Source organism: Pecten maximus, unplaced genomic scaffold (genome assembly GCF_902652985.1).
Source record: "Pecten maximus unplaced genomic scaffold, xPecMax1.1, whole genome shotgun sequence".
NCBI classification, from domain to species: domain Eukaryota; kingdom Metazoa; phylum Mollusca; class Bivalvia; order Pectinida; family Pectinidae; genus Pecten; species Pecten maximus.
The window spans coordinates 2,856-25,892 of NW_022980058.1; the positions used below are offsets into that span (position 1 = coordinate 2,856).

General features: G+C 36.9%; 2 protein-coding genes across 2 annotated transcripts; both read right to left on the reverse strand.

The window, feature by feature from the left end:
- Nucleotides 1-2,213: 2,213 nt before the first annotated feature.
- Nucleotides 2,214-9,455, reverse strand: LOC117319392. The gene is made up of 4 exons (XM_033874208.1): nt 8,254-9,455; nt 6,281-6,736; nt 5,398-5,483; nt 2,214-2,366 (listed from the first exon to the last, which is right to left on the reverse strand). Exons 1-4 carry the CDS (start codon nt 9,416-9,418, stop codon nt 2,214-2,216), a joined length of 1,860 nt encoding a protein of 619 aa, XP_033730099.1. The 5' UTR covers nt 9,419-9,455.
- Nucleotides 9,456-13,839: 4,384 nt separating this feature from the next.
- On the reverse strand, nt 13,840-15,096 carry LOC117319390. The gene is made up of 2 exons (XM_033874205.1): nt 14,966-15,096; nt 13,840-14,833 (listed from the first exon to the last, which is right to left on the reverse strand). Exons 1-2 carry the CDS (start codon nt 15,094-15,096, stop codon nt 13,840-13,842), a joined length of 1,125 nt encoding a protein of 374 aa, XP_033730096.1.
- Between the last annotated feature and the right edge of the window lie 7,941 nt (nt 15,097-23,037).

Below are 23,037 nucleotides of genomic sequence, written 5' to 3' on the forward strand. Positions count from 1 at the left end.
AGTTTAAAATGTGTTTTTCAAGATGGTGGTTATGGTGGCCATCTTGGATTTCGGACCGACCCGAAAAATAACGAAAAATAACAACACTTGGTCGGGATCATATCAGGATCATCTCAGGCAAGTTTCAGCTCAATAGCACTGATGGAACTTGAGAAGAAGTTTTAAATGTGTTTTTCAAGATGGCGGCTATGGCGGCCATCTTGGATTTCGGACCGACCCGAAAAATAACAACACTTGGTCGGGATCATATCAGGATCATCTCAGGCAAGTTTCAACTCAATAGCACTGGTGGAACTTGAGAAGAAGTTTAAAATGTGTTTTTCAAGATGGCGGATATGGCGGCCATCTTGGATTTCGGACCGACCCGAAAAATAACAACACTTGGTCGGGATCATATCAGGATCATTTCAGGCAAGTTTCAGCTCAATAGCACTGGTGGAAGTTGAGAAGAAGTTTAAAATGTGTTTTTCAAGATGGCGGCCACAGCGGCCATCTTGGATTACGGACCGACCCAAAAAATAACAACACTTGGTTGGGATCATATAAGGATCATCTCAGGCAAGTTTCAGCTCAAAAGCACTGGTGGAAGTTGAGAAGAAGTTTAAATTGTGTTTTTCAAGATGGCGGCTATGGCGGCCATCTTGGATTTCGGACTGATCTAAAAAATAACAACACTTGGTCGGGATCATATCAGGATCATTTCAGGCAAGTTTCAGCTCAATAGCACTGGTGAAACTTGAGAAGAAGCTTTAAATGTGTTTTTCAAGATGGCGGCTATGGCGGCCATCTTGGATTTCGGACCGACCCGAAAAATAACAACACTTGGTCAGGATCATATCAGGATCATTTCAGGCAAGTTTCAGCTCAATAGCACTGGTGGAAGTTGAGAAGAAGTTTAAAATGTGTTTTTCAAGATGGCGGCTATGGCGGCCATTTTGGATTTTGGACTGATCTAAAAAATAACAACACTTGGTCGGGATCATATCAGGATCATTTCAGGCAAGTTTCAGCTCAATAGCACTGGTGGAACTTGAGAAGAAGTTTTAAATGTGTTTTTCAAGATGGCGGCTATGGCGGTCATCTTGGATTTCGGACCGACCCGAAAAATAACAACACTTGGTCGGGATCATATCAGGATCATCTCAGGCAAGTTTCAACTCAATAGCACTGGTGGAACTTGAGAAGAAGTTTAAAATGTGTTTTTCAAGATGGCGGCTATGGCGGCCATCTTGGATTTCAGACCGACCCGAAAAATAACAACACTTGGTCGGGATCATATCAGGATCATTTCAGGCAAGTTTCAGCTCAATAGCACTGGTGGAAGTTGAGAAGAAGTTTAAAATGTGTTTTTCAAGATGGCGGCTATGGCGGCCATCTTGGATTTCGGACTGATCTAAAAAATAACAACACTTGGTCGGGATCATATCAGGATCATTTCAGGCAAGTTTCAGCTCAATAGCACTGGTGAAACTTGAGAAGAAGTTTTAAATGTGTTTTTCAAGATGGCGGCTATGGCGGCCATCTTGGATTTCAGACTGACCCGAAAAATAACAACACTTTGTCGGGATCATCTCAGGATCATTTCTGGCAAGTTTCAGCCCAACAACATTGGTGGAACTAGAGAAGAAGTTTAAAATGTGTTTTCAAAATGGCGGCTATGGCGGCCATCTTGGATTTTGGACCGACCCGAAAAATAACAACACTTGGTCAGGACCATCTCAGGATCATTTCTGGCAAGTTTCATGTGAATCCCACTGGTGGAAGTTGAGAAGAAGATTGAAATGTGAAAAGTTTACGGACGGCGGACGGCGCACGGCGCACGGCGCACGACGACGGACGAAGCACGATGGCTATAGGTCATCCTGACCCTTCGGGTCAGATGACCTAAAAAAGGTAAGTAAATGTAAGTTTGCATGTTAACACTTTCTATGTTGTCTAGTAATGGTACATGTATTTACAAACTTGCTAAGGACAATGGAACTGGTGGGTGGGAAGGACCATGGTAGAAAACGGTAACAGTAAACTGTGCAGTACCATAGCTATTAGTACCAAACAGACTAGAATTAAGGCCTGCCAAATATAGTAAATCAAAACTGGAACCCAAAGGCAAGGGACAGAAACCTACTCCTTACTTTAGGGCAAGCAGGAATACATACAGGCATCCCTGATAAATTTGACCCTCCACCATGCCAAGCCAGTGTCCAGCTGTTCAATCAAACAGCCAGGAGGATCCTGGAAAGTTTGAACAACCCCTGTCCATCTGAGGAACCCACCAAGGCAGGTACCCCAGGACAGTACCATGCAGAGAAGGCACTGCCAGACTCCACAGAGTTAGCAGACCCATCCTTAGCTTTTGCCCTGTTTAGCTGTAGGAATGGATATAGGTCATACTTATATGACAGCAGCCAACTATAGAAAAGCTGAAATTAAACAGAGTTCCCTGAACATGGCCAACACTCAGGACAAGCATCCTTCGGGGTGGGGGTAAATAATTAAGACTCACAGAAAAACTGAGAAAACCCCAGCATCGAATTGCTATTTTTTTATGAACAAGAATTCTAAGTGGATGTATCGCCTATGCATAAAGTTGTATGATTACAAGAGTTATTGCATGGAAACATATTTTACATCTATAGTAACAATACCTTTGACCTTTGGACCAGTAAAAAAACAATCTCATGCAAACACTTGTTATAAGGAACAAGAGATCCAAGAGGGATCTTGGCGCCCACCATTGAATGATCTTCATAGGTTCTATGTCAGATTGATCTTCTCCCTACTTATTTCCCTTCATTTTACTAATCTGTGCAAATTGAGAAACATCCCTCCAGTACTTTTCAAACAAGGGAATCCTAGCTATATCAGAAATTTGAGATTTAGCGATAATGGCTGTTTGTTTGCCAGATTGTTTTCAAGACAGACTGGTCCCAAAATGCAATATGAGGGACCAAGGGGAAACTACATATGAAATTTGAGAAAGATCCCTTCAGTACTTTCTGAGAAATAGCGATAACAAACTTCAGTTATCAAATCCAAGATGGCTGCCTCTCGTCCATGTTGTTTTCTGATAAGTCTCAAAATGCAATATGCATAACTAAGCACCAAGGGCAAACTACATATGAAATTTGAAGACAGATCCCTTCAGTACTTTCTCAGAAATAGTGGTAACAAACTTCAATTGTCAAAATCCAAGATGGCTGCCTATCGGCCATGTTGTTTTACGATTGGTCTCAAAATGCAATATGCATAACTAGGCACCAAGGGGAACCTACATATAAAAATTTTAGAAAAATCCCTTCAGTACTTTCTCAGAAATAGCGGTAACAAACTTCAATTGTCAAAATCGAAGATGGCTGCCTGTCAGCCATGTTGTTATCCAACTGGTCCCAAAATGAGATATGCACAAGTAGGGACCAAGGGCAACCTATATATCAAATTTCAGATCGGTCCCAAAATGCAATATGCATAACTAGGTACCAAGAGGAACCTACATATGAAATTTGAGAAAGATCCCTTTAGTACTTTCTCAGAAATAGCAGTAACAAGAATTGTTAATGGACGGACGGACCACGGACGAAAGGCGATTTGAATAGCCCATGATGGTGGGCTAAAAACTGCATGAAGTTTGAGTTTGATCAGCAACAGGGAACTTGAGTTGTCGCAAGGTAACATATTTTCTATTTTTAGTCACAGTGACCTTGACCTTTGACCTGAAAAGCAGTCTCAAGCAAGAACTTGTGATAAGGAAGGTCTGCATTAAGTTTGAGTTTGATTAACCAAAGGGAACTTGAGGTATATCACAGAAACCTTTGTGTGGATGCCGCCGCCAACGCTGACATAGTGACACCTTTATTTCGCCTGCTTTTCGTAAACCATAAACAGTCACAAACAAGGGATGGGTGGGCTATCTAGGATATTTTGAAAAAGGAATAAACCAACCCCGAAAAGCCTAAAAAGGCAGGCCAAACTGTCATATGGCAAAGCAATGTTGAACAAGATTATTGCAGGCAGAGCAATATACGCCAGTCGAATGTCATATCAATATCGTCATATTCACAATAAAAAGAAAAATGTTCTTGGATGTTGACAAGTCTTCATTTCCTCTTAATATGTAAATACTAGCCGCAATATACCGCTCGGCTAGAGAGATCTTCTCTTTAGTTCGATCGGTTGAGCGTAAGACTAGTAAGCCAGAGGTCCCGGGTTCGATCCCTAGCGGAGGCAGTGATTTATAAATTCAATTAATCATGCGCTCTGTAATATTGGTGCCCTCGAAAGCACCCAGGAAAAATACTCAGCCTTGCTCCACAAACATCGCTGTTACCCCTGGAAACTCGAGGACGAGTTTTCCTGGAGGGGGAGTATGTAACCCTGGTAAATACTAGCCGCAATATACCGCTCAGCTAGAGAGATCTTCTCTTTAGCTCGATCGGTTGGGCGTAAGACTAGTAAGCCAGAGGTCCCGGGTTCGATTCCTAGCGGAGGCAGTGATTTATAAATTTAAGTAATCATGCGCTCTGTTACATAAATAAAGTAAAGTACGCATTCAGCTTGATAATGCTATCTATGTAAGTTATTTGCAACAGAACAGTCCCCAGTTTCATCTACATTCATTTAATTATGGTAATCCCTAACTTCAAAATTTCCATGAGAAAGCATTATTGGATTTAAAGAAACATATCCTCGTTGATCATGAGGAACTTTCCTTAAAATTTGTAATGCTTTCCCATGGAAAATTTTAAACCAAGGAATTTATTGAAGGAATGTTGATGAAACCGGGACAGGTAAACACTATGGTTTAAATGTACCGAGTTAACATAAAGGTAGGCAGTTCAAAAGAATCAATGGATGCTTTATTTGTATTGACCACTTTATGGCATTACCAGATGTAGTTTGGCTTTACCAACTCATAACTGTCATGAACTGGTGTATGAATATTACAGTAACACATCCGCGGCCTCAGCAAAATAATAGAATGGAAAATAAACCTAATCTGTCGTAGAAAATCAAATTAAACAAGTGTAATATGTGACAAATATAAGTATTACCATGATCATGCCTGTTGCGTATTATGTTGTTCATGTTTTTTAATGTGAAAGAATACGAGTAGGAAGTTTACAGGACTTATGGATGATAAAGGTGAGAGAATTTGAATCCCGTTAATAAATAGAGAAATGGGATTTAACATCACAAGTGAAAAATATTAGAGTGCACTTAATTAAATTTGCTTTTTTCCTGATGACATTCATAAGTCCATTAATGCCAATTGAAAACAGTTCAATGCTTAAATATTGCCCATCAGATTTATAATTTCAAAATATTTCAATGTAAAATATCTGCATTTACCCTCTGCAAAGGTACCAAAATTTAGTAGGAATCTGTATTTTTTAGGTTTACATGTACAATGTGTTCAGTTACCTTTTGGTCTGTCAATGACCCTTCCACTATTTCCAGCTGAATTGATGATTTTCTCTCATTTCCTCCTAAATAAAAGGACATAATTAAGCTATATATATACATATATCTATATATTTTTTTTTGTTCATTGCATACAAGTTAGTATAATTTGCATATCACTTTATGAAGAAAAATTAGAGATTTTAGCTAAAATATATACATGTGTATAAAGGTGTGTGGTAACTTAGATGATTTCCTTATATGTTAGGCCACATTCCCAATTTTGTATGTTATTTTTCCCAGTAAAGTCATCAAAGTTCTACAAGTCTTTAAATTCTGCAAGGACATGGAATCCAGGAAGCTACGTTCGCCATTTTTTACCATGTTTTATATTTTACTGAAAACAAAATTAGAACTATAACGCAATGATGACTGAATGATATTCCTGTTCCCCAATCCACCCTAAATTTCTGATTTTAGCATTCATTTAACAGCAGACATTCTTATTTTTGCAATCAAGATTTTAGGTTCCTTTTCATTTTTGCATTATGGCCAATTATGCCTCATTTGTTCTGACAATATGGCCAAGTCAAGTTGACTCAGGAATTTCTTACAGTTTGTACATAGAGGTGTTTTCATTATCCTAGTACAGTGCATGTAAATACCATTTTGGACATTTATACCTAAAGCGAGTGTCTAAGCCCTCATCATGTCTTATAACTATACTATAGCTATCTTTTACAATATCAATAGATCCAGCCATTTACCTACGACTGTGTCAGGACACCTCATATATATTCATGGATACATTTGAGTGAGTTAATGAATAAATGAAATTTACCACAGTTAGATATAAATCATAATGCACTAGGGTGATACTTACCCTTTCTTAGTGGAGAGAAATCAACACTGTAGTGTGGATATTGAAGTAGAGCTTGTGTGAAAATACTCCTGGCATTTTCTAATTCCTTTTCATCACAGTACAGGTATATTTCTTTCAAATGAGAAAACATTCCAACAGTGTCAATCAAACACTCAGCTGTAGCCTGCATGCATGTTGATACCATAATGACATCAGAAAACAACAAAGGAATAGCTAAGCTGAAGACTCCTTTTGAGTCTGCAACTTCCAATGTTTTCTTTATTCTGGAGATAACAACAGACTTAGACAAGGACATCCTGCTTCCTTTTACATCCTGTGAAGGGAACTCGGTGTAGATGATACTTTGACAATGAAGACTACCAGTTTCACCACTCATACATGTCCAAGAATCTGATTTGGTTTTACTAGCAGATTGACCACGGCTTTGCTGTAAATCCTGCTCCAAAGATTTTCCTCCTAAACAATGAATAATGAAACCCATAATATCTGGGACATGTAAACACAATTATAGGGGATGTTACCATCAAGAAATGGAAAGTTAACAAAGGGGAAATTCACATCATGGTTATCAATTAAATAATTACATAATCACATCTAAGAAGCAAAGGGAACTGCAGTATGTTATATTAAAGAAAAATGTAAGAATTTTTTTTTTTAAAAAGACAAGAATAATACATAATTATAGATGTCTTGCATGTCTCTACTTCTCAAATTCCAGGTAACAGTAAACTGAAGGAAAATTTAGAATCTGAAATGTGTGTTGTGATGGCCTTGCATTGATATAATTACATTCCTGGTTTGGTTATGACAGCACATGTACCTCGACAGAAACTAATTTCAACCACCAGCTGAATGGAAACCTTTAACATTTCTCATTTAACTAACAAATTCAAGAAAAATTCAAAATCTGAAATGTGTGTTGGGATGGCCATGCATTGATATAGTTACATTTCTGGTTTGGTTAAATTATGAGAGCACATGTAAATTAAAAGCTAAACACCCAGTTTTCATATAAACATTGTACAATTAATTAACAAATTCCAATTAACCGTCAAGTATAAGCTAAAGTCATACTAGTAATAGAAACCATTTGTTGAGACAATCTTCCTAATACCTAACTATAAAACAGGTTTGGTGATACTAGCACTTGCAATATCACTAAACAACTCAAATCAACAAATGATCTTCAAAATGTGATTCCGCAATATAATAAACTATAGTAAATTTTGCTGCCTCCCCATAGGCAAACAGGAAACCCTAGGGTCATGAAATTCATATTTTCTTAAGACCCTTCCATCTATGAAGTATACTCTGATTCTACCTTATTTGGGTCTTGAGAAGATTTTTGAAGTTTCTGACAATTTCATTCCTTTTTGTTCCGCCCCTTAGCCCCCTAGTGTAGGGATCATTCGAATCACAATATTGGTTGACCTTTGGCCGTGGAAGGTCTCTGCAAAATTTCACTGAAATCTGCTCAGGGGTTTCTGAGAAGTTGATAATATAAATTGTTTACGGATGGATGACGCACAACAACTCGCGACAAAGGACAAAAGGAAATTAGAATAGGTCAGTTGAGACTTCACCTCAGGTGACCCAAAAATAAATATAGCAAATAGGGCGGAAAGATAGTCTTCCACATGACACTTTCATGTGGGTGAGATAGGGGATCTCAATTCTTTGGGTAAAATTTCTCAGTTGCTTAAAACTTTTACAGTAAGTTTTGTGTCTGTAATCCTTCATTTTCTGTCAAGTTTTAGATTCCTCTTTATCTCTCCCACTTGTCATACTTCATATTTGCAGAATGATTATTTTTAAATTTAAATTTAAGTAAGCTAAATATGGTTCACAATTAAGCCCTCCAAACTTTGATACTTTTAAAGTAGGTGAGTAGGGTAATTCTTTAGGATGAATCTGGTACAAAACTTTTACACAAGGGAAGAGGGCTTATTTGTGGATAAATATAATATTCTTACCACATGTCAATATGTTTTCTCCGGCTCCTATGGGCTTCATATTAGCATCTACTGGACACATCACAGCATAAACATTTGTTTCTGATATGTCTCCTGGGACCAACATCAGATACAGAGAATTCTTCAGCACCCAAGTATGTGACGGCCAAGGTTCCCTGATGATTGCTTCTTTTTCAACTGATAAATAACAATTGTTACCAGCCTCAAATTCCGTTTTTTCATTTTCAGCTGCTAGAACTTGCGGAAGCAACTTCATTCTTTCACTTCTGCTTTCAATTTCACCAACTTCTTTGTCTAAAGCAGATTTTGCAATGGGAATATTTTTCTTTGGTCCAATCATCACAAGCTGCCTTTTGTTTTTAGTGAGTTCTAAACACACACCATACTTCTCTTGAAGGTGCTTCAAAAACTTTGGTTTTCTCTCCAAAACAAACTTACATATTCCTTCCGGCATTTCAAGTGGCACTGACTTTACAGTGCTAAGTTCTTTTGTGCAGACACTCATCACCTGAAGAATTTCCTCCAAGGCATCCTTTGTCGCCACTAAAGGTACTTCTTCACTACGTAAGGAAAGAATTTTAGCTTTCCCACGATACTTTTCTAGAACTTTTCTGCAGTCCTCTTCATTTAACAGTTGTTCTACATGTTGGAATTCTTGCCTTAAAGACACCAAAGATACACTTTCAAGAATGGTCTTCCCAGCATTCAATGCTTCTTTCCTTTTTATTGCATATACATCAACAGTATCACATTTAGCTCCAATTTTCCACAAACATCTTTGATTTTTCTGATGTAGCTGTTTTGTAACATATTCTTCAGTTTCCTTGTTCTTAAGAATATCAGCCAAATCTTCCTGCAACGGAAAGGTTACTCTATCTTTCTTTATCCTTTCAAGGATCTGTTTGATTTCTTCCACAATTTTATTTATATCTCCTTCCAGTGCTTCAATCACAATACAGTCTCCTTCAGTGGTACAATGCCTTTCTGGAACCTTACTACATACTTCAGCAATACTTAAAGCATTCCACAAAAGTAAGTCAAACTTCTGCACTTGCAATCGTATTTGTACCCTCTTTGGCTTTGAAACTCTAGATGGCTCATACCATTTACAAGCACTGGACTCCTCCAGATTATTTGAATCTATCCACTGCATAATCAGCTGCATGAGATCTGCAGTAGCTGCCACATGGACACAGGTCAGTTGTATTCTTTATGATGATTCTCTCATTTTCTCTTTGAGTAGGTCCAAAGGATTCAGATGTCATCTGTCTGAATTGTGGATACTGCCTCACTGAAAAATCTACTTCTTGGATGTTTTCTTCTATAATGGCTTGAGCCTTCTCCAAATCTGTCTTTTTTTGACACTTTAGTTGCAGTTTTCCCTGTGTTGAAACATTCCATACACATAGTATGTTGTCTGCTCGCAATAAAGTGTTGATATATGTTTTCACCTCCGGTTTCAAGAGCAAATCTGTCTTGAGAGGCAATATACCTAGTGTTTTTGTACATATTGCACTGAAAAAATGCGCAATCTTCCTTTTGCATTCTTCAACTTCATCCTCATTTCCAATATATGTCACTTTTGTGTTGCAATCTTGCAGACCAATTGTGGCATTAGGAAAATCTTGATTCAACTGATCAAGAAACTGAAATGACCTGAGGATAGCTCCATGGGATTCAGACTCTAGCTTAAAGGAATATTCCTTTTTCGACTGTTCTTTTTTCATGTAAACTTCTTTTTTTTGGAAAATGTCATCCACAGTTTTCAAAAAGCCTACGATGTATAAACAGTCTCTGGTATCATCATGAAAAACATCAGCCTTACCATCCTCATGTTCTACAGCTGGAATGAGACAGGAAAGAGATCTCTGAAGAGAATGCCTGGTATTATCAGAGGATAACTCTAATTTCCTCACCTCCAAAGCATGTTGAAATTCTGAAATCCATTTTCGAACAATTTCTTCATACTTTTCAACTTGAGCATCAGTTGTAACATGAATACAAGGTGCTCCATCATGCTCTGAATATGTCCAGCCATTGGGTTTCAGAAGGTCCTCCTTATGGTGTTTGAACAGGAATTGTGTCAAACACAAGTTATCTATGAGATCAAAATGTTTTGTGCTCTGATCCCCTTTTTTCCCGATATATACCCTCCCAGAGGTCCAAACTCTGTCAACCTCAGAGGATTGAGGCAGATCTGAAAAATAATACATTCCATCTTTATAGAAATCTACATAACAAGATCAACACTGCTGGGACGATTATTTTGTATTACCTTGAAAGCTACAATAAGTAAAGGCAGTTTTGCAAATTCATTAATCAATGTTCAAATGTGGTAGCTATAAAAACACATTGTAAGCTGGAATAGAACATGAGACAAAAATTTCAACATTTATAATATCCTTAACAATATATATGATGTCCTTAACTATATATATGATGTCCTTAATAATATATATAATGTCTTTAACTATATATATGATGTCCTTATAACAATATAAATGACATATTGGTTGAAAAGTTAACATATTTCAACAATATGATATTGTTACAGCTTACCTCTGGCTCTTGAATGGGTGACTTTTTTTGGACCAGAGTCAGGAGGTATCCAAACATCTTGCTTTCTTTCTCCACCTTCAGCCATGACTTAATGACAGTCAGGTTCTTCTATTCCCAATATAATTCATCTTCACATGCATGAAGGGTTCAAACTTCAGAAAACCTATTGAGTGAAACAAGAAATAACTGTCACTTTAGTATCAGAGACAGAGGATTCCATCTATCTTCGGAATATCCTCGGATTAATGACAGATTAAGAAGCCATCTGCCCATATTGTGAGGTCTAATTTGACATTTGGACTTAAAAAGCAATTGCAAGTACGGTTTGGTTTGGTTTGTAGGAGGGCTGGTGATAAAGTGTTGGGACACCTTAACCACTCCGCCACCGCGAAGTATGGTACATAGGAAACAAACTATACCTTGATGTGACTCTTGCTTCCTTCCACCTCCATATACCAGTACAAAAGACCCAGAGGACCTGCATCGCTCATCTTGATATTTCAGTAACTATGTCAAAATAGTCTAATTTAAGTTATATTTCAAATATTTTCCCACTTTTGAACTGCCTCTCACAACAATGGTTCACACTGGTCGGATGAGCCTCATTTATATAAGATATGATTGCCCTCCCCAAATGATGTTTCACACCAAATTTGGTTGTAATCCAAACAAGGGTTAAGAAGGAGTAGGGGTTTAAAGCAAAATCCAGTCAAGTTCCCCATTTAGGTCAGACTATAGCCTCATTTATATAGAATATGATCGCCCTCCCCTAATGACGTTTCACAACAAATGGTAATAATCTACACTTGGGTTAAGGAGGAGCAAGGTTTTGAAAGAAAAAGTCTAACGGCGCAAGGCGGATGACGATGAACGTAACACAATGGCTATATGTCATCCTGACCCTTTGGGTCAGATGACCTAATAAAGGGCAAAAGCTCTCCAAGCTACTGTGAAATAATTTCTATTTACAACTAATCCAAGATCTTGTCGATATATGGTTACATACAAAGTTTCATCAAACTTAGTTATTATTTACTCCAGTTATCGTGTTCACAAGGTCCAATAATGATATTATTATAAAGGGCAATAACTCTGTAAGTTACAGTTGAATAATTTTCATTTTCAAACTAGTCTGAGATCTTGTTATTATATGGCAGCTTTCAAAGTTTCATTAAACTTGGTTGACATTTACTCCAGTTATTGCGGTCACAAGGTAATTTATATAACACAAAGTAAATATAGCATAAAAAATTATTAAAGGTTCAAAACTAGTGACTTGTTCAGATTATCCAGGTAGTATACATTATAACTAAAGTTTGGCATTCTTGGGGCTGTTCAAGCTTATATATAACTATCCTCAAGTTAAAACTACTATACAAGATACCTTAGAACAAACAATATTAACACACAAATACACTATATATATGTATACAAACAATACTGAACTATCAAGCGAGTAGCCAAGTGAGCGATCCACTGTGGCAAGTCAGCAGCATGAATGTAGGTACATGGCAGTGGAGGTAACCCTTAGCAGGTATGAAAGTCATACGTGGCTTAACATAGGGCTACGTCTGCAGGTACAAAGACTCGCGCAGTACTGACAGAGAGGAGGAATCAGTCCACCAATACAGAGTCATTTGAGGGATCTCAAACGAATGCGAGCGATCTCGCTGTAGTAAAGAGAAGTGAGTGTAAAGCATGTACGTGACTTGAGGTGTTCCCCTATATGCAGGCCTAAGCATGAAACCGTGACAGAAGAGGGAACTACATCTGTAGGTACATTTGTACATAGATACAGCCTCACTTAGACTATACGTAACTACATACAGATATATATATATACAAACACAAATAGCCAAAAAATATACATACTGAATTTGGGGTAAAAATTCCCCAAGAATTGAATGCCAAAACAGAATGCAGTGTCGATAATATACATGGTACACAGCCTGTATAGACACAAATGAACAGCCCCAAAGAAAAGTATGTATATGTTGCAATGACGTCTAGTTAAGCCTAAAATTCAGATACAAGTACCATACAAATATACAAAATCATAAATGGTGCATCAGCATCTGAGCTTTTTTAACAGAGGAAGGAGAGGTTCGAATATATCTGGTGTAACAAGACGACTTCCATCGCCTTAGAGTTTGAATTAGGTGATCTTCAATTCCCCCCGCAGCACCTGAAGTAGCTGCCCCTATGCGAAATGAATGACCAGAATAAGAACTATCGGCATGTCCAGCTCGTAAGAGAGTTTCTTTTTACTTGGTCAGGAAGGTACTTCTGGACAAAGGTTGAAAATTGTGTTCATTTTCAACAAACAAAGGGGAGGTTAGACAGGGGCAGGAACCTAAGCGTGTGTCCAGGTAAGCTTTCATGGACTTGACAGGATACAGAAAATGATTTTCATCAATTACAATGTCTACGCTATTTCCGAATGGGTCATTTTTTGAATGTCGAAGTTTGAGAATAAAGTCATCTGCCATACAAATATCATTAATTTTAATGAAGTGATCCTGAGAATTTTTACATGTAAATTCACCACATCTCAAAAAACCATAAAAAGTAGTTTTAAAAACGCACTCCAGCATACAGTCAAGAAATGGACTAAACATACCTCTCTTCAAACAAGATGAAAGATTAGACAAGACTGAAAAGGTGATGGGCAGACGTTTACTATCCGAATTAGAACTTTGAGTTCTACGGATTGCTCTCAAAATATATGGAAGTTTGAGAGCTCTGTAAAGTGGGTCACCCAACCCGTTCTTAATACATGTATAATGAAAGCGAATTCCAGCAAGATAAAGCTTAATGGTTTAAAAGGGAAAGTTCAACACTGTTTGACAGTAGGTCATAAATGAAATCACAATGTCCTCGTGGATAACAGGTAGTGTTCCGGACAACCATGGTTTAACTAGAGAGTTCATAGCCAGGAACGTCAAGAAGCAAGATAATGCTGACTTGTAGGTAGACAAGGTAGCGCTACTCAAGGCATTGTCCCACCAAAAATCAAAGTTCATGACATCATGACCTGGTAGGCACGGGGTAGGCTGCAGGTTGGCGTGTGGGGGCCAAAGCACGGAATCGGTCCATCTGCCAACGAGAAAGTGAATCGGCCACATTATTACGTTTGCCCTCAATATGAACAGCATGGACAACATAATTGTGTGTAGCTGAATGGAAAGTTACACGTCTCATGAGTTTCATAATACTGGGAACCTTAGATCGACCTTTACTTATAATGTCAACAGTAGAAAGGTTATCACAGTGAAATAAGATCCTCTTACGCGACCACGAATGACCCCACAAAACACAAGCCATCACAATGGGGTATAGTTCAAACAAGGCCATTGATGGATCCTCCTCTAGTATAGCGGAAGGAAAATACCCTTGAAACCAGCTGTTGCCAAGAATACCACCAAAAGCACTTGGGGTAGCATCGGTAAACAAATGCATGTCAGCTGCCTTCGTGATGTTGTCATCCATAAAGAAAGAAACACCATTCCACGAGCTAAGGAAGATAGACCACATGCCCAGATCTGAACGAATAGCTGCATTAAGTGTTACATAATGATGAAGTTCTTTCGCACATGTAGACAGTTTAATTAGATGGGAAATGAAAGATCGGCCAGGCCGAATAACGCGACACGCGAAATTCATATGCCCTAACAAACTCAGCAGTTCCCGTTTGGAGCATTTTTTCTTTTTAGAGAACTCCACAACAATACCACATATTCTCTTCACTTTCACATCAGGAAGTCTTGCCTCCATTTTGAATAAGTCCAGGCAGATACCTAAATACTCCAGACATGTAGTCGGACCGTCAATTTTATGTACAGCTAGGGGCATGCCGAGTTTCTGAAATATTGACAGAAAAACCTGCATAACTTTGCTGGCATCTTCACCAGGTGGCACGACGACTAAAAAATCATCCAGCAGGTGTAGTAGATATTTGATGTTGTAGTTGTTCTCAGCAATCCAGCATATAGTACTAGACAGGTTGTCAAAGATTTTAGGGCTGGAACGACTACCAAAAACTAATCTCACAAAGAAATAAAAACTGTCCTGCCAACAGATTCCATGAAATGGCCAAAGGTTGGGGTTGATAGGAATCAGCTTGAAAGCATCAGATATGTCTGTTTTAATTTACTTTGATCCTTTTCCTAGTTCCTTAATCATTCGAATAGCATCATCTAATCGCACATACTGAAGTGAAAATTCCTCTTTGTCGATAAGGCTATTAAGGCTTGGATTTTCAGTATCATTATGTGGGGCGGACATATCGACGATCAACCGTTGTTTTCCCATATATTTGCCAAACCATTGGGTTGATCCGATAGTTGTTAAAAGGAATCTGTGAAAAAGGGCCTATTAGAAACCCTTTATCAACCTCTTTCTGAATAAGTGTCGAGACAGCATCTACATTCTTAAGCGCTGACCTAAGGTTCTTGCACCAAAAAGAAGATTCTGGAATTAGTTGAAAACCAGTGTCAAAGCCGGCTGTTAGGCCATGCAATAGGTTGTTAACAAATACCCGGTTAGGATGGGCCACAAATTCCTTTCTTAACATCTCTACATTGATAGGTGTCGAAGCAGTCATGGTTAGGTCTTTCGATTTGGGTATGAAGCCTTTCCTAAAGGGCACTTGCACTGAGAGTGACCTCCCTTACATTTCAAACATGCATGCAGCTTTTTGCAGTGTGTAGAAAAGCACCCTTTCTCACCATTAAAATTGTTACACAATTCCTTTCCATCATGAAAAATGCGTGCACGTCCGTAGGTGTCCGACGATGGGTCAGCCTTATCACGGCTACCTTTATGACCAGAAGGGTTCTGTTTAGAGGAATCCGATACTGATATGGGAGTGTTATTTGGTGACAGTGGGCAGAAACATGATTGATGTAGTGTACTGCTGCAGTACTGGCATGCAATTGGAGTTTTATTTGTGAAAATTTGACTGTACAGATTGTTGTCACGCACAGACCAGTCCACACAAATGTTGTTGTAGCACAGGTTGGCTGCAGCGTGCAAAGAAAACTGACAATGATAATCGTAAAACCCATTACCCTGATAAGAAGTGGCCATTTCAATTATGTCCCTTTCATACAGGTCAAGTTCGACTCTTCTATGCGGAAATGAAGAACACATAATTTGTTTGAACGAGCCGAACGCCTTGATAAATTCGCCCAAAGTTAAAACCCTGTTTAATCTGTGATCAGGTTTGGCCTCAATCACAGTGTTGTCACCAGATCCCTTGTAATAAGGGATCAACAGGGCTGCCAAGTTAATGTCCTTACCTTCTAAAATATTTTTCCTTAGGGAAGGAGTCACTGTCTCGATTAACGGAAGGGTCTGAGCTGAGTATCCGAAAGCAGTGCAGGTAGCGTTAGTCACAGATGTTCTTTACACGCTTCTCTGAGCCGAGATAAGGTCCAATTTTCCATTAAATCCGGGTCATAAGGAGCTGCCCTAGTATTAACCCTACTGCGTTTGGGTCCCATAATTCAGGCTGCAGTCCGATTCCGCGGCTCCGATATTGGTCGAAACAAATGAATACGAGAATAAAGTCAAATTCGAAAAAATTAACGTCTTCGAAAGTACAAAGGTTAAACTATTGTTACAGTGTTGATTCCAAATACACACGAAACGGTTGACAAACCAAAGCAACGGCGCTCCGTGGGCGACGAACACACTTTATACGTTAATCGTCAAGGAAATAAAATCCCAGGAAGTTTCAGCGTATGACAAATGTTAATGCAGGCAAGCATCGACAGATTTCCACACTTGGTCTAGAAATTACCGTAGGTGTTAGAAAAGTTCAAATATAAAACAAACATGGCGGCAAGCACGCCAATGCACGAGTTTAAACTCACACAAACTCCTCCAAGAATCGTCACGAAATGCACACGAAATCCAATAATAACGTTGCAAAAGTTCCAGCTAAAAGTTTACAATCCGCAAATAACGAAAGTAAACGATATCAAGCAAAATGACGTAGTAAGAACGAATCGCATCAAAAATAAAGCTGCCACACTGACCAGTGCTTGTGTAAACAATGACCACTATTGCCAGCTAATTGGTACTCTCTAGGCGTAATTGATACAAGTCACGTTATATACCCTTTAGAGTTTGCAGCGCGAGATTTAAATTGAATAGTATTTAATTTTGTATAAACCTTAATTTAAAACAATCAAAATTACATTTGTTGATGGACGGACGCCACGGTATGACATAAGCTCACCTAGAGGTCCTTTTCTGTAAATTTTTATTTGTTTTATCTAATCCAGGGCCATTTTCAGAGATCAAATTGTCAACTTGAACTTAGGACCCAAATGGGATTGTACATTGAGCCAGTGACTTCAATTGATCTAACGCCAATGACTTCAATTGATCTAACGTTTTGAAGTGAAATGATGCAAAATTTAACCTTGATCTTTGACACAGTGGCCTTGGCCTGTGGTCAGTTGAATTCATGTTCAATTCCAAGTAACTTTCATGATTTCATAACAAAATGTTCATTATACATATATAATTGTAAAGATACAAAACCATACCTTGGCCTTTCTTGAGTTACCACATGTTGTTTGTATAATTAATTGAACAGAATAATAATTACTATATTTTGAAACATTCTATCTGGATGTTTTCTTCTGTCCTCATGTCATAATTTGTGATCACATGACTGGCTCGAAAGACTATAGTCATAACACTTGGTCAGGAAATATGACCAGTGCACCCTATCAAAATTTTTGTCATATTTGATTACAGGGAAAAATGAATATACATACAATTTTTACAGATGAAAACACTTTCCCTCACACTTACATACAGAACCACAAACACCGGCCTTCCCTAATATTTGTCCTAGATTTACATACTAGTGCCTATAAACATCATTTCCAGTCGCCCAATGCTGAGTAAATGTGGAACATCTCCAGAAACTGATCTGTTTGACTGCATGCCCTACGAATGATGGAGACACCTGTATTAACAGTCAAGACTTTCGCCTAAGGCAAACATGATCATGCAAAACTATTCGTGTACTTGATACATGACATGGCAAGGTCAATCAGACATGACCTTATGACATCACATACCTGAAGTCCACGGTATGTACCCGAGCTAACTGCTAATAAAAATGAGTACATTTAATATAAAAAATATAATAAATTCCAATATGCATACTGTACGATATAATATATGTAACCGTCCAGTCCCGCTACTATATATTTTAAAACCCCTTCCTACTACAACTGTATCAATCACTTTTAGACTTGTAACAGCAAAGGAAAAATGCAACAACCACTTCCCCATTGAACACAACTTTTTCTATCCTTTATTTTAGTATCCCAGATACACTTTTCACCATTTTTATCTGCAATGAAACAAATTGCACATAATACTCAGAAAAAAGTGATATGTAGTGTAAAAGTTCTGACTACTGAGACCAGTCTGTATCCTCGTACAGTAGTATCACATGTAGTATCAATATATACATTCTAGATACATAAAACAGAGGGCCACCCCCTTTATCTGCCGACAGAACACCGACTTTAGTAGGCGACAAGAAACACCCAAGTGGAAGGTGGAGGAATCATATGTACATGTACTTCATAAAATATACCGGTAGGTATCAAACCAGTAAACCTAACTAACTAGACGGCCAAACAGCATTATGTTAACTCTAAACTGTCTTAACAGTATTCAAATTAAATTCAAAATATGAATTTAAAGGCTAAAAGTTGAAAGGAAGAATTAACTTGCAAAAATCCATGGCTACTTTCGGTTTGAAAAAAAATCATCACCTCAAATCGTCACAGTTGTCTTTTATTACGCTGCATGACATCAAGAAAACTAAAGTTTGACCGATTATATTTTAATTGATTAATCAAATAGGATAAATAGCTCACCTCACGTCGTAGCAAAAGCAACTTCCACATCTCTGAGTTCTAATATGGACGTCGAATTCACAGAAACGAAAGTAGAAATACAAACAAAATGTTCGATTGCTTTCAGCCAATCAAATTGATTCTGGTGGTAGAATTTGTGTATCCCGAGCCGAGCCCGAGCTTTAGACCCGAGCCCGAGCTTTGGATATTTTCGTTTTTCTCCTTCATTACTGAATGGATTAAGGTGATTTTTTCTACCAAGATTTGATTTCAGGTTTTAAATCGATCCGTGTAAGTGGATTTTCTTAAAATGTATTTTAACGTCCTAAATCGACGATTTTCATTTTTTAGGGGGAGAATTTGTGTAGCCCGCAATCAAGCGTGACTATTCATGTTTTTTGCTAATTATTTCCGATACATGCTATTATTGAGAAATATTACTAGATACAAACAACAAGTAAATATAGCTGATTCTAAAAATATAAATTTCAACATATATCTAATGTGACTTGGTGTCAAATTTTGACATTTTTGTAACCGCGCCGACGATCAATGAACTCGCCGTGTTTACCGAGCTTTCACCGAGCCCGTGCTAAGGGCAGATAATGGTCATTTATGTTTCATTATTTCATAGACGTGGACCTATATTATTTGTAGTAACAAGTCTGATTAGTATTCGCTTCGCCGACTGCAACTTATAGACCTAAGTGTAGTGTTGATCATGAAGTTGGGTTAATGAAAAAAAACATAAACAGTCAAACTTGATTTTTAACAGATGTGTATGTTCTTTTTGTGTCTTTTGACATTGTTTTGCTCCGATAAGGTACTGTCAGTACAGGAAGTGCAGTAATCTCTGTATTTCAGGGGAGGTAACTCTAAGTACTTATGACCATATTATAATAATTCGTATATAAAATTTATCACAATTTCTTTTTTATAGAAGACTTCAACATTCAATGAAACGATTCGTCATATTCTTTCACAGTAATATTACAAAATACTTGCAATAAAACGAAACAAAATAAATAAATAATTTAAATAATGTCTAAATTGAACTAGAATATTTTATGAGACCACCCTCATTAAAACAGTGATTTGCAGCTTTCATAACTTTTTTGGTGGACCTATTTCTTATAATTTTACTTAATAAAGAAGGTCTGACTATATAAATAAATTGATAAAAATGCCTCTCAAATGATATATGTTATAACAAATTATTTAAGTATGTTATTCATTTTCTCTGTCTTCTTTTTGTTTTGATTCTATTTTTTGTTAAAATGTCGTTACGCACACATTGACATGCACTCGAATGTTATGACAGGCACAACACATGCTTTATATGATTAAAATCCTTATCACCTGAAACAAATTATCATTTTTATTTAAACGAGACAACTTATCAATTGATATGGACTTATGTTTACTTTCAATTTAATGATACATTCGGTATTAAGCACGATGTAGAAGAAATAAGTTGTGCTTATTTTAACTGCAAAGGGTAAATTCAGATATATCAATATCGATATATATCCATAATTATAATAGTAAATATTCATAATAATTTGTGCAAACCAATAAATAGGTATTAGGAGTTATTTCAATTCATCCTATAGATAACCCCTCGAATTCAACATTTAAGTTGTTTTCGGCGGTATTTCTAGTCTACCAAATACAAGTATATCCTAGAAGCCTTAAACCCGTGATTGAGTCGTCCTCACTGTATACAGATTATTTAAGTATTGTTACTAACTTCTATTATAGCAAGAGGAGACAAGACTGGAAGCAAAATTTAGGGACTAGTTTGCTCGTCGTATGTCTCACACACGAGCTATTTATATGTTTATAATTTTCTCTTGTCATAAGAAGAATTTTTATCGTATTTGCTTATATGCATCTATAACGGTGGTGCCAGAAAAGCCTCCATTCAAAAAATGATTTACATATATGCGACTACAATCAACTTATTATTAGCAATATAAAGAAAATGTAGTAAATAATATAGTTAATAATTTATGTTGCAGATTCATTAATATATCAAAACTTACCTGTGCCCAATACGTTGGTTGACACCGATTTGCTATAATTGTTCGGTGGATTGGCAAGGTGACCCCTAACGTTGGTCAACTTTACTGTTCTACGAAAATTAGTGACACATATAATTAATTATATGCATATATATCTTTAATTTTCAATAGTTTGAATCATAATTCGATTTATGGATATCCATAATTCGATTTATGGATATCCATAAATCGAATTATGGATATCCATAAATCGAATTATGGATATCCATAAATCGAATTATGGATATCCATAAATCGAATTATGGATATCCATAATTCGATTTATGGATATATCGAATTATGGATATCCATAATTCGATTTATGGATTTCATCAATTTGTAACTCATAAATCGAATTTTGTGTAATGTTTGATGAAATAACTAACATTGTCCAACATGAAAATGAAGGAACATATATCATTTCGGTCAATTTTCTTTTCTTTATTAACTGTATATCAGCGCCACCCTACAGGTTTTGCTGAGAATCCACAATTCTAACCATGTCAGGCTTTCTTATATAATCCAAGTTTTTTTAATTAATTAATTGATTGATTGATTGATTGATTTACTTATTTATTTATTTATTTTTTGTTTTTTTTTGTTTTTTCTCAAAATGAATAATTTTACAAGAAGGCGGATGGCCCCGTGTCACAAGTGACTCTTATACATTGTATGTTGAAAGATATCGGAAGAACGCTAAATTCAATCTGTCGGTATTGTTTTTTTCTTTATTACACATGCACAAAAATTATTTTCTAAATTCTTGCATTACATCAGAGACCTATATACTAGTATATAGGTCTCTGATTACATTGACATTCGAGAGTACATGTATATGTTATTCGAGGTATAATAGTAGTGTCGTTTACGATCTAAGAACCTCGTTAAGCACCTTGCTCTGATTAGCTGAAAAACACACTACCAATCTATCGCGCTCGCTTATTGGTCAATAATAATAGAAAACGAAAGTAGCTTTCCATACAGTTCGGATACACGTAGATTTACTTTCCACCTCATCCACAACTTCACTGATAGATTTTATATTTAACGTTAAGCGCGCAAATTACTAATCTTCCATCTAAAGAAAACACAGCAAACTTTGCGTCCCTGAAACAAAATCTGTTATTGTTCATACATTTTGTATGTTCATATTATTAGTTATTCATAGCTATATTTGTCCATGGATCACTTTTTTCGACGGAAAGTACCGGCACTCGGTATTACAGGGGTCCTCCTAAAGACATGAATGGACCTGAAAGGACCTGAATTTGGACCTGAATGGGTTTTAAAGGTGTTTATTGATTATAAATGTGTTATTTCTCAGTGTTTTATGCAAGAATGGGCGTTATTACATGTCGAAACACCATTAGCTTATACTTGACGGTTAATTAGAATTTGTTAATTGTACAATGTTTATATGAAAACTGAGTGTTTAGCTTTTAATTTACATGTGCTTTCATAATTTAACCAAACCAGAAATGTAACTATATCAATGCAAGGCCATCACAACACACATTTCAGATTCTAAATTTTCCTTCAGTTTACTATTACCTGGAATTTGAGAAGTAGAGGCATGCAAGACATCTATAATTATGTATTATTCTTGTCTTTTTTTTTAAAAAAAATGTTCTTACATTTTTCTTTAATATAACATACTGCAGTTCCCTTTGCTTCTTAGATGTGATTATGCAATTATTTAATTGATAACCATGATGTGAATTTCCCCTTTGTTAACTTTCCATTTCTTGATGGTAACATCCCCTATAATTGTGTTTACATGTCCCAGATATTATGGGTTTCATTATTCATTTTTTAGGAGGAAAATCTTTGGAGCAGGATTTACAGCAAAGTCGTGGTCAATCTGCTAGTAAAACCAAATCAGATTCTTGGACATGTATGAGTGGTACGTACAAGACAGACAGAAAGGAAACCTATAGTCTCCCAAGTGTAATGATAATATTTAGTATCGGTCTACTGTAATGATAATATTTAGTATCGGTCTACAGTAATGATAATATTTAGTATCGGTCTACTGTAATGATAATATTTAGTATCGGTCTACTGTAATGATAATATTTAGTATCGGTCTACTGTAATGATACTATTTAGTATCGGTCTACTGTAATGATAATATTTAATATTGGTCTACTGTAATGATAATATTTATTATTATTTTAGTTAGTTTTTGCGCCAATATCATTGGACGTTGAGACCCCACGTGACCATCCTTAAAACAGTGATCGACCGATAAAAGTTGATTAACCGATCCA